Source organism: Cyanistes caeruleus, chromosome 3 (genome assembly GCF_971803275.1).
Source record: "Cyanistes caeruleus chromosome 3, bCyaCae1.hap1.1, whole genome shotgun sequence".
Lineage (NCBI taxonomy): Eukaryota > Metazoa > Chordata > Aves > Passeriformes > Paridae > Cyanistes > Cyanistes caeruleus.
Genome location: NC_141703.1, coordinates 87,873,560 through 87,886,003, shown reverse-complemented (window position 1 = coordinate 87,886,003; position 12,444 = coordinate 87,873,560). Strand labels below are relative to the sequence as shown.

Here is a 12,444-nt window from a genome sequence, read left to right as displayed (position 1 = left end):
ACAGCTTCCAGTTCTCCCGTCTGCATGAGTGAAACAAAAATGACAGGCCTTCCTCAGCACTGCACGATTTCTCAGTGGGTCTCCTGATCTCAAAAGTTGTGACCCTGCCCTACTCTACTTGAAGCTCACCTGCAAGCACAAACCACTGTAGGCTCTAATCTTATAAATCTCTTTTTTTTTTGGCAGCTCTCCTGTCTGTGTCTTTTCATATGATGACCTCCTTTGTTCCCTAGATGCATGGACTGCCCTGATTGAGAGAAAAGTCATCCACAGAGTCAGGCCTAGTTGGGCTTTGCTTTCCCCCTGAGTGCAATACGGAAAGCTTCAGTGTGGGCTTCAAGGCAGCACAGAGGTAGAGATTCAAACCAGGTAAGAGCAAGCTTGCACAAAACGTGTCAAGGTAGATGAGTCCCCAGCTGGAATGGAGTGCAGTTACATCTTGCCCAAGCCAGGACTTTACAGGCTGTCTTCCATGTATCCTGGTCCTCCTTCTCAGGAAGTGTTGAGGAATTCTCCCTTTGCTAAGGGTTACAAGGGTGTATCAACACTATGCAATGGAATTAATGCCTCTGCATGACACAAACCACAGCAATAAACAACTCTGCAAAGCAGCAAACACAATGACAGACTTATCATGTGGAGACAGCTCATCAGAGTAGCCCTGAGATGATGGCATACATGGCGATACAAAATGACAATGTCAGTAAGAGCTCTGTGTAGTGATGTGGAAATACCACAGAAAGGCATGAGTTTGGAAAAATATGTGGAGTGCTGATTTTTCCTATTACATCAATCTTTCTGGTACTACTGTTCCCCCTGTTTCTGGGCTGCAGAAGGGAAAAAGCACATGCTTCCGTCCTTTGGACCCACCTCCAATGTATGGTCCTCAGTCAGGATCCACAGACCTGCCTCCCTGCTCCGGTGGAGGGAGGAGGTTGGACACAGCTGAGGATATACTGCCCTGTCCAGTTCTGCTGAGCTAGAAACACAGGGGCTGAAATAACCCCGTCCCACAGCGCTCCCTCCCCAAGCCCCTCCTGCTTCCCAGTTTATTTCTGCCCTTTGAGTGCAGCGTGAGGCGGGGATTTGGTGGATGCTGTCAGCCCGGATCTGCCGAGGCGATCCATGTGACTCATGCTCCCCGCAGGCTCTGCAGCAAAGCACTCGCATCCCTCAGCCTTCAGAGCCAAATGACCTGTGTGTTTCTTTGCATGTTCCCAAGGTCTAGAAGGGGAAAAGCTGTGCACTTCAGCCTCTTCTAATTTCCTTTTATCTTGGGGATGGGAAGGTGTGGGGGGAATGGAGAAGAAGGGCAGTATTCAGTTGCAGGGAAAGAGTAGCTTCCATCCACCCTCCTCAAAGGTGAGGGTAGAGTTGGAGTACCAGACTCTTCCAAGATGCTCAACCCTGGACTGGTTTCCTTTCTGAGAGCATTCCCAAGTGTGTGTTTCCTAGGAGGAAGCCCAGGGTTTGTAAGTGCACTCACCTCTGAGCAACACCTCCAAACCACAGCCTTTGCCTCACGCATGTCAGCATCCTTACTTGGCATCCCTCCTGAAGAAGCCTTTGGCTCTCCTTCTGTTCATTTCCAGCCAGCTTGGCCAAGCCTTAGAGGTACTTCCAGATTTGGAGAATCAAAGAACAGCAGAATAAGAGGTGGTGGCAGAGATTGCCTCACTGGCAAGGCATCAAAAAGGAAGAAAGGAGAAACCCCAGCTCCTCAGTGTTTCAGCACCAGCTGGCTCGTGTCAAGGTGCCTGTTTTGGGCTCCAGTGCTGGGAAGTCCCTCCTCCGAGCTTGTCCGTGTGCTGTGTGGAGATGGGGCTCTGGAGAGGAGCAGCACTAACAGTGATGCTGGCTGCATGAGCACCGTGGCTCCAGGGAGGCCAGCACACCACCTGAAACAACGAGAGGAGCCAGAGAGCTTCCCTGGCAGGGGCCAGCTGCACCCAGCGTGTCAGCAGTGCTCCTGAAAGCCCAGGCTATTTTTGAATTAAGTGATTGTTCTGGCCTTGGGAAACCTCAAACATACCTAGAGAAGCTGGAGGTAAAATGAAAATTGCAATTCAGTGTTACAAATTTAAAGCGAAGAAGTAATTTCAGCTCCTTCCAGATATTGTGGTTTCCCAGACTAATGATTCAAGAGCTCCTAATTATCTTTTCTGTGTATGAGAACAAACAAGTAAGTGTTCGGTAATTTTGGAAAGCAGCATAATTAAATTCTGAAATGACAGTTTTACATCTTCTACAGTCTGGAATGCACTGAGCTGGGATATCAGTGATGCCACAAGAGCAAGAGGGATGAAAAAGGGGTCCCTAACACTCAGAAGAGAAGAACACACAAAGCATTACACTGGATGGGAAGGGGGATGGGGGGAAGCAGGAGGACATACACACCTCTGCAAAAGAGCATGCAGCATCACAACATCATATGTTTAACAAGACTACCCTGGCAATTCCTTTTCTCATGGTAAATATAATATACAAATATTTATCTATGTGACAGAGGAAAAAAAATTTTTTGAGAGTGCCCAGCTGTGTAAATAAAAACATTCAGAAGTAAACAGGAACCCACGAGTCCAAATCCTAGTTTAAACATTGTGAACCCTAAATATTTCTGTGAAGCTCATAACCAGCACTAGTCATCTGTCCCCTGATGAGAGCTATTATCAATTGCCCATTTTGCAGATGAAATATCCGAGAAATCTCACTACATCTTGCTGTACAGTGCTAGAAATAGAACCTAAGGTTTGGATATGACAAATCTACATTGCAGTCGCTGTCATTGGAGAGAGATGCTTGGCTGGATTCTTGTTAGCCATTAACCACACCCTGCTCACAGAGCCAGGAAAGATGCCAGGAAACCTGCTTGCAAGCAGACCAATGCAGCCTCACAGGAGGCTGTATAGGCCGTGCTGGGGCTCTGAGGGTGGATTTAATTGCACCCATGATCTGTGAGAAACATATGAAACCTCCCATGGTCCCTATCAAAGTCCTGAGTAAGAGCTGAAAACCATCAAAACCCTGTGAAGTGCATTTGGCTGTTGTGTAAATGCTTCTGCTTTTAGGACTCTGCTCCTTGGTTAACGAGATCTGTTCCTTTAAGGATCCAAGGTACCTCTGGGAAGTGCATTTCCCTGGACCTGCAGAGCTGCTGTCCAGAAATAACTGATCTTTATGCAGTGAACTTTTCCAGAAACCATTTCATACCCCGACATTGTAACGGTACTGTTTCTTCAGGCCTGGATGCCTTAGACTATTTTAGTGAGCTGAGACTTTAGACAGCAGGTTGCTGGAGAGAGTACAGCCTGACTCTGTAGGAATTAAAAATTGCTCCCAGCTATGTGAGCCCTCCACAGAGATGAGTCTTGTTGGGGAGGGGGTCACACTTGTAGCCTGGACTTCCTAGATACCCAGGGAACTCTGCACTGTGAGGCTTCAGGATTTCCAGGTCTGAGTATTGGTGCTCCTTTGCATGTACATTGTCAATATGTGGCATATACACAGTTGCAACATGCCTCTTATAAAAACCAGTGAAACCAGATGTCTGGAAATCTTTAAAATACATTTAGATGAGAAGGATGGACAAGCATCTGCTTGGGAGTGTGACAGCCCTAGGGTAAGAGCTCTTCTTCCAACAGAGTTTGTTCTGCTTCACAGTAAATCTTCCATTTTTTGCTTTCATTGAAATAATTACTAATTTGAATAGACTAATTTGCAAACACGAGAAGCTTCCTTGAGACTGGAGGACTGTTCCCATCTAGCTCTGCTCACCAATCTCTGTCAGGTGTAGCCTAAGCCATGAAGAGATGCTGGGCTGCAGCTTGTCCCTTCCTGTGTGGAGAGGAGGCAGGCAGACAGTACAGAAAGTGCTGGAAGCTTGGTTTGCTGTTTCCCTGAGGGAACACGAGGATTTATTCACCCACACAACAACTAACAACTAATGCTAAGGAGACTCAACTACTGATTCAGAAGAGGATAGTGATGAGGAAGTTATCACATTAAGCAATTCATACAAATGACATGATTGAAGCTGCACAAATGTTTACATTTGTGGCTACAGACCTTCTCACTTCAAGGCATAAACCTCCTGCAAGTGATACAGGTTGAAAAGTGACAGAGAGGGGGGCATTTCTGTCCTTTCTCACATCTTTGGCTCCTGCTGTGGCTGCACTGGTCACTGAGCTGAATCACCTCAAGAGTGTTCCTCTGTGGGAGCTCCTCACACCAAAGAATAGCCAGATCATGGCAGCATTGTCACCACCTGTCTTCCTCAAAAATATCTCTTACCACCTACCTGACACAAAACTGGACCTATTCTAGTGGTTCATCATTCTACTCGCTGTCTCCAAAAGAGCCCCCACTCAAAACAGCCACTGCAACGCAAATCTCTTTTTTACCCCTGGAACTGCCTTCGCTGCTGCCCCTGGGCCTGAGGACCAGCAGTTCTATCAGCTTTCCTCCTCAGGAGTCTCTCCCTCTCCTGATCTGACAAATCTCAGATGAAATTCCCTGGTATCTAAGACACTTGGAGCCACCTCAGCCAACACTGAGAATGATAAATGAAATCTGTCCTGTCAGCAGGGTGATAAAACTGAGCAGATCCTGGATCCGTAGGTCTACTTTAGCAAACAGGGTGATGAAACAGGAGCAGATCGGTAGAGGGAAACAGCTGATGATGAAGACTTTTTGGCCACACTGTAAATGTCTGGGGACTTATTTAGACTAGCCCTAGCCCAAAGCAAAGCTGAATTCTCATAGTTGTCAGAGCACATTTGTTGCACATCTTGCAGGACCTTTCACCTAAATTGTTCATGTTCTCCTGATGCAAACTGAGGTGCCAATGCAGCTGCACCCTGACTGTCCCCCAACATGGACTCCTATCCCAGTTCTGATGGAGGAAAGGAGCACAGAGATACCGGCAGACAACAGGCCCTAGAATTAATAAAGACAGGGAAGATATTGGTGCCTTCATTTCAGTAGCCACACGGGTAACAGGAAAATGAGATGGCTATTGTCTTGTGAAGACTTTCTAGCCAGGCTTGTCCTGGCTGAGGTGACACAGCTGGAATGGGAGCTTTACCCCTCTGACATGACCAAACCACTGCTCTGAGCCCTACTCCCACTCTCACTCCGGTCCCCTTTTCCCCTTTTCCCCTGTCTGTAGGACCGCGCTGTCGGCTGGTGATGGAAGAGGCCACCACAGCAGCTGTGCAAACTGAGGCACCCTGGGCATCCGATGCCCTGGGCGCCTTGTCCTCCAAGCATCCTTTGCAGCACCAGCTCTTTGCCTTTCCCCTCACTTCGCACCCATCCTCCCCACATCTCGTTCGGCCTGGCCGCCTCCTCATATCCCTCTGTGGGAAAGGCAGCCGGCGCCTCCTTGTCCTGCCGGTGGCCCTGTGGGGGCGGCCCGCGTCGCCCCGTGGGGCCGAGGGCTGCACACGACGGGCAGCCGCCGTGCCTGGGCCATGTCCAAGCCCGGTTCCGGGAGCACGGCCGGCCGCAGCCCGCCCCGTCGCCGCGGCCCGTCGGGATCAGCGGAGGGGCCGGTGCCGGGGCGGGGGCCGGTGCCGGGGCGGCGGCTCCCGCGCCCGTCCGCCCGTCCCGCCCCCTGGCTGCTCGGCCCGGCGGTGCTCCCGCCGCCGTCCCCCGCCGGCGCTCCCCGCCCCTCGCCCCTCGCCGAGCCCCGCCCGGCGGTGGCCGGAGCGCGGGGCCGGGGCGGCTGCCTGCGGCGGCCGGAGCTGCGGCGGCGGCCGGGGCCGGGGGCCGGCACAGCCGGGCAGAGGCGCGCACAGCCGCGCGGGGCGCCCGTCGCCATGGCAGCGCTTGCTCCGGCGAGAGGTAAGATGGGTCCCCCCGGCCCCCGCCGCCGCCGCCGCCGCGATCGGCCCCCGCTCCGCCGCCGCCGCCGCCGCCGGCCCCCGCTCCGCCGGGCGCGGGGCGGCGCCGCCGCCGCCGGGCACTGCCGCGCCCCGGGGCGCCCCGCGGGCTCCGCGGCCCCCGCCCAGCCCAGCCCAGCCCAGCCCCGGCCGAGCCGCTGCGCTCCGCCGCCGCCGGGCGAGGCTCGGGGCGGCCGGACCCCCGCCGTGCCCGGGCTGCCGAGCGGGGGGCGAAGGGAGGGGGCGGCGGGGCAGCGGCGCGCCTCGGCCCGGCCGGCCGCGTCTCCCTTCACCCCGGCTTTCTCCGCGCTGCTTTGCGATCATTCTGGGTCACCTTCCCCTCCGAGCCCCTTCCCTCGCCTCCCCCTGCACCAGCAGCCCCGCGAGCTTCTCCTGTGCTGTCCCCCGCTGGTGGGATGGGCGGTGGGGCGCACACGGGGAGCGGGGCCAGGTGAGGACGGGTGTCCCCGACCTGGGCATCCTGCGTTAGCTCCGGGGCACTCCGGTCTCCGCGAGCGGGAGGACCACAGCTTGAAGCAGAATTGGGCCCCAAAGCCAGCAGAAGCGGGAGGATTCCAGCCTCGTTGAGGGATCAGTGTGGGCCACCAGAACAAGCTGGGTGGGAAGGGCGGCAGAAGGAGATGCTGCAAGGAAATTCGTTCTCCTGGGATTATCAGAGACGGGTAGTTCCGTAACTGTCTCCAGAGGCCACAGGCCTAACTGCAAGAGTGGTGGTACTGGGGGGGAAAAGATGAAAGAGAGTAGAATGGGGGCATCACCAATCCAGTCCTGGCAAACTGCTCTGAGCAGGGAGGAGAGGCAAAGCCTCAGGTGGTCACAGAGAGGGTGAGAAAATAGGGAGAAGCAGAAAGAAGGGGGGGGGGGTGGGAACTGAGCCACTAGCTCAGGCTTGGGTCCTGAGCCATCCACTAGAGACTAAGTTTACATCTGCTCTGGTTAAGGCATAGAGCAGGCCTGTACCTTCCTGGAATATACTGCTTGGGTATCCCCTATGGATAAAGACAGAGAAGGGGGTCTGAGCTGGTAGTACCAGGGAGGGCAAGTAGTCTCAGGGACAGGTTTGTAGTCTTCTTCCCTGGGTTTGTAACCATGGGGGTCTCTGGAGACCAGAACTGCTCCAGCAGAAACATGTGGCTGAAAGACTTGTGTGTCAAGAATGTGGAATGGCAGGGTACTGTTGGAATGGTGGATTGCACCCATGGATGGGACAGGATGGGAGCAGCAGGTTAAAAACCAGATCATTGGCAGAGAGAAGCTGAGGTCCAAAGACTTTTGGAGCTGTGGGAGCTGTAGAGCTTTAAACAAGGGATGTAGCAGGGCTGGATTTGCAAGGGATGATGCAGATCAGACCTTCTGTGCCAGAACGGCATTAGTAACACTTTGGGTAGGGAGTCTAGGACTGAAAGGGCAGGGAGCATGGTGTCTTTCAGCAGCACTGGATTGAGTTGGTGGGGACCAGAGTCCAGCCTGAGCTGTGCAGGAACTGGTGCAAATTTGGCTCTTCTGTTCCCTGAAAGACACAGGGAATGCTCCACACTGTCTAAATCATGACAAGGTGTTAGTGTGGGCAAGGAGAGAGAGAGAGAGAGATCTGGGAAGATAGAATGATCTTAAATTACTTTTTCTCTTTTCTCTCTTCTACAGTGAAACTCATGCCCTGAATCTCCAAGGGAACATTTGAAAAGGATCTTCCCCTCCCTGCCATCTCCTTATTGTTTGCCAGCTGTGCCCTGCGCGGGAAAGCTTTAAAGACCAGCAAAAAGAGAACAGCAAAAAGGACAATGTAGTGAGAGTGCAGTGAGGTCTTGGGTAGGGAGCCCTTTGAATCTTGTTTCTCACCCTTCCCTCTTCGTTGATAGCTCTGTGACAGCCCTGGCAGGAACCTCTACCTGACCACGAGCACGGTGGTATTTGGTGAGAGGGGAATTTTACACAGTGTACTCACCACCCTCACTTTTTCGTCTTTTTGCTCTTTTTCCTGTCATCTCTGTAACTCTTGCCTAGCTCCTCATTCCCTAGGACACTAGGAAGCAGGCATTTGCTTCTGCCAAACTGTTTGGACTCCCTAGAAGTCCCTGTTTGTGTGTGGACTTCACCAGTCCCAGCAGAAGGTGGTCTCTGAGTCAGAAGGTGTCTGGTGGGCACATGAAGTAAGGAGAGCTTTTTATTTGGGAGAAGAGTGGAGGAGAGTGATGTAATAGATGGGGAGGAAAAAAAAAAAGGGAGCCCAAGCGAGTGAGGGAAGAAGCATTGGCAAGTGTTCATGAGAGAGAAAAAAGCTGTAAGAAAGAAAAAGAAAGAGAATAACAAAAAAAAAAAACCAGATGAAAAAGTTAGAACAAGGGGAAGAAATATAATCAAATAGGAGGGAAAGGGAAGACTGGAAGCGAGACAGAGTTGACGGCTGTTCTGCCTGGCACCTGGTGGCAATGCCTTGAGAAACCCTTCCAGCGTGCAAACAGCTCACATTGCAGCAGCAGATGAGGAGAGACGTGGCTCCCCCAGTGCAGCGTCCCACTCAGCCTCTTACAGAATCCCAGCAGCAGAGGCAGGGTGCAGTCTAGCAGGGGTGGCAGCATGGGGGACTCTGAATCAGAGTCCACCTTGCACAACAACTCACTGTGGTGGCTGGCATGTGGGATGTTAGCTCTGTTGGCCAACTCTTGGATTATCCTCAGCATCACAGCCAAACAACAGAAACACAAGCCTCTGGAGCTGCTGCTATGCTTCCTTGCTGGCACACACATCCTTATGGCAGCTGTACCCCTCACCACCTATGCCGTGGTGCAGCTGCGGCGCGAGTCCTCCGACTACGACTGGAACGAAAGCATCTGCAAGGTCTTCGTCTCCACGTACTACACCCTGGCACTGGCCACCTGCTTCACAGTGGCCTCCCTTTCCTACCACCGCATGTGGATGGTGAGGTGGCCAGTCAACTACCGCCTGAGCAACGCCAAGAAGCAGGCTCTGCACGCAGTCATGGGGATCTGGATGGTGTCATTCATCCTCTCCACCCTGCCCTCCATCGGCTGGCACAACAACGGCGAGCGCTACTATGCCCGTGGCTGCCAGTTCATTGTCAGCAAAATAGGGCTGGGCTTCGGTGTCTGCTTTAGCCTCCTGCTGCTCGGAGGAATCGTCATGGGCTTGGTGTGCGTGGGTATCACCTTCTACCAAACCCTGTGGGCACACAGAAGACGCCGGCGGTGCCGCCATCAGAGAGCAGAAGAAGCGTCATCCTGCTCTTCATCAGCACACACCACTTTCAATGTGCCAGCCATTGTGGTGGAGGATGTACGAGGCAAAAGGAGGTCTTCACTGGACGGCTCCGAGTCAGCCAAGACCTCCTTGCAGATGACCAACCTCATAAGCGCCATTGTCTTCCTGTATGACACGCTCACCGGGGTGCCGATCTTGGTAAGCATCCAGCTCTCCCTCTCCCGTCAGAGTCTGCAGTTAAGCCAGATTTGTTTTCCTCTCAAGTTTTAGAGAAGCATCTCTCCTGTCCCACCAGCCGCAGAACTGCCGCATCTGAATCTGTGTTATTCTGAGCGGTGGTTTTAAAAAGATTGCAGTAATTCTCTCATCCTTCCGCAGCAGCATTTTCTTAAGTCTAAGCCTGGGGAATACACACCACACAGCTAAAACCACTATGCAAGTTTTAAGTGGCTAAGAGGAGAGGAAATTATTCTGCAAAGTTACTTGCAAAAACAATGAGATTTCTATTTCTCTGGTTTGCTTCTGGAGAACTGATACACAAGCTTTAACAGCTGATGCATCCAGTTGTCTTTTTTCCTTCTGCTCATATGGCTGTAGGCAGCATTCAGGTTTTGGCTAGCCGGTCGATTCTGTGCAAAATTGGAGAGCTAGAGAAGTTCTCGAAAAGAACCCTTAAAAGAGGAGAGGCTGAGTCACAGATTATTTTTTTTCCCAGTGGCTGTGTCCTTTGTTAGCACCTATTTAGCTCCAGCTGGTAATGAGCACAGGAAGAAGGGATGCTAGCACCAGGTCTCATGTTAGAGATATGACAGCTTGGAATATGGTCCAGCAAACCTGGGGCAAGACCCCAGGAGCAGTTTTTCAAAGGGACACAGGGTACTTGCTTGATGAATCCTTTAGAGACAGATTATGTTCTGCTACAGAATTGATTCGTGTTACCTTTCTCCTTTCATCCCTGCTTCTGTTTCCTTGGCATTGTTGCTTTTTCTTACCTTAAAGGTCGTGAGCTTTTTCAGCCTGCGCTATGATACGGCCCCCACCTGGATGGTTCTGGCTGTGCTCTGGTGTTCCATGGTGCAGACCTTGCTGCTCCCCTCTTTCATCTGGTCCTGCGAGCGCTACCGAGCAGATCTCCGCACCGTGTGGGAGCAGTGCGTGGCTATCATGTCTGAGGAAGACACAGAGGATGGTAAGCTGCTCACCAACCCACAGTCACCTTTCTTCACTAACCACCTCCCCAAAAGGCTATAGAGGAAAGAGGGGATCTTCGTGAAAAGGATCTTGTGGTGCTGCGGGTGGCTCAGTGACATTCATGTTACAGCTTGGAGTCAGCAACCACAAGAAAATTTATTCTGCAGAACGCTCTGCCACTCACTTGCAGCCTTAGGACTAGCATCCAAGGAAGCATTAGTGCAGCATCCTCCTCACTAGTTGAAAGCATGGATACATTGTGTGTGGTTGCCAAACCACAACCAGAGTGACATGCTGGGTCTCAGCCCAACTCGTTGATCCAAAGGTCCAAGACCTGACAGTGAGCAATGCAAAGGTGAGACAGAAGAAATAGGGCATTGTCTGGGTGCTTTAGTGCTGCTGCAAGCAGAATGACAAGGTCCTTGTCCAGAGGTGAGCCCTGAGGGCTGCAAGTAGGGCAGCACCAGTCAGATAAGCATTAGGATGGTGTCCAGGCTCCCTGATAATGCTCCTCTTCTGACCAAAAAGTGTTGACTGCCGTTCTTGTCTTTGCCAACAGATGGTGCGTGTGATGATTATGGTGATGGCAGGATCTGCAAAGTGAGATTCGATGCGAACGGCGCTGCAGCTGCGAAGCGAGACTCCCGGGACATCAAGCTGCTGCCCATGCACCACATGTTGTTGCCCCAGGAGAAGGTGCACTACCTGCAGGTGAGCCAAGAGCTAGCGGGGCAGCCCCACAACCCACTTCCTTCTCTGTCAGTTTCCCACGCCTCTGTGTCCTCTTGACTCTCTTCTCTGAGAAAACCTCAGCTACTCCCTTCCTGTTCTGACTCTTCAAGTCTTCCATCACCTGCCCCCTTCTCTGTTTTCCAGGTCCCTATCTCACGGAGAATGTCACATGATGAGACTAACATCTTCTCCGCCCACCGCTCTGCTCCATCCTTCCTACACAAGTGGTCTTCATCTGACGACATCCGCATTTCCACCCCCCGCAAGCCTGGGGGCCCTGGTTTCTTGCCTCCCCAGCTGCATGACTACCAGCACCGCCGGCGGCCCCCAGAAGATGAGCTGACGACCCTACGGCAATTTTTGGAGGGGGGGCTGTTGCCCCGGGGCTCCAGCTCCAGCGCCTGCTTCTTCCGAGATGAGATCACCACGTTCATCGACGAGACGCCACAACCCACCCCAGCCTGCAGCCCACGGCACTCCCGTCTCCTGCTCGCATCACGCCGCGACCGCCGCCTCTCCCTCGGCAGCAGGGAGGAGGAGAATTCCGACCGGCCACGGCGCTGCTCCGTGCTTGGCAATGAAGTCTGGCGTCTGCAGGACGGAGAGCAGGCGCCATGTGAAAGGACCCTAGAGGCCTGCGAGCCACAGACCTTCCAGGACCCCAAACTATGAGAGACAGCATCAAAAACATTCAGTGCCATCACAGTTTTTAAATAAAACTTCAAGCGTTCCCTTTGTCCCGGGACCCAATCACTAATTTGCATTCTCATCTTTCTCGCCAGCAGGCAGAAAACACGGCACCCCGTGCTGGTGGGGGAAAAAGAAGTGGGACAGATCCGCAGACGGGAGCACAACGGACGGACGGACGGACAGACAGCCTGTGCCTGCTCTCAGGTTACAAACACATCCACCGCTGCCACCGCCACTTGGCACCCTTGCCAGTCCCGTCCCTTTGTGAACTCCACCCTCGCATCCGCTCTGCCCTAAGAGACAAGACAGGCGCAGAATGGTATTAAAATTCTATATTTGGAGTGTCAATCGTGTGTCTGTTTTTAAAATACTATATTAGTAATAATTTTGTTTCCATAGAAACAAAATGATCGGCCCGATGTTTAATGAAGCTTCACAGGCTTCTGGAAGGGAAATGCAGAATGTGCGAGGCTCCTTTCCTCCCTCTTCATCCTTTCTTGTCAGTTCCTCTGAAAGGCAGCAGATGCTTAGCAGCCCAGGAAAGGGAATGATGCCCTTAGAGGAGTTGTCATGGGAGACTGGGTGAAAGGTCTTCTGTCCATTTCAGACGTGGTGCTAAGCAGGAGAGGCCTCGGGTTTCTAACATTGCTCAGCAAAAGGTTTTGCTTTGAGGCAACTCCAGGCTTGGAAATAATTAAATTCTTTCCAA

The 12,444-nt window shown here is 52.6% G+C and overlaps 1 protein-coding gene across 1 annotated transcript; it reads left to right on the top strand.

Annotated features, from left to right (window-relative positions):
- The first annotated feature begins 5,716 nt into the window (after positions 1–5,716).
- GPR162 (G protein-coupled receptor 162) lies at positions 5,717–12,083 on the top strand. Its single transcript, XM_086882658.1, has 5 exons — positions 5,717–5,844; positions 7,548–9,320; positions 10,122–10,311; positions 10,873–11,024; positions 11,190–12,083. Exons 2-5 carry the CDS (start codon positions 8,481–8,483, stop codon positions 11,715–11,717), a joined length of 1,710 nt encoding a protein of 569 aa, XP_086738784.1. The 5' UTR covers positions 5,717–5,844; positions 7,548–8,480; the 3' UTR covers positions 11,718–12,083.
- The last annotated feature ends 361 nt before the right edge of the window (positions 12,084–12,444 follow it).

Coding starts and splice junctions, on each gene's coding strand:
- GPR162 (XM_086882658.1), top strand. CDS start 8,481: ATGGGGGACTCTGAATCAGAGTCCACCTTGCACAACAACTCACTGTGG. Junction 9,321..10,121: donor TCACCGGGGTGCCGATCTTG/GTAAGCATCCAG, acceptor CTTACCTTAAAG/GTCGTGAGCTTTTTCAGCCT. Junction 10,312..10,872: donor TGAGGAAGACACAGAGGATG/GTAAGCTGCTCA, acceptor CTTTGCCAACAG/ATGGTGCGTGTGATGATTAT.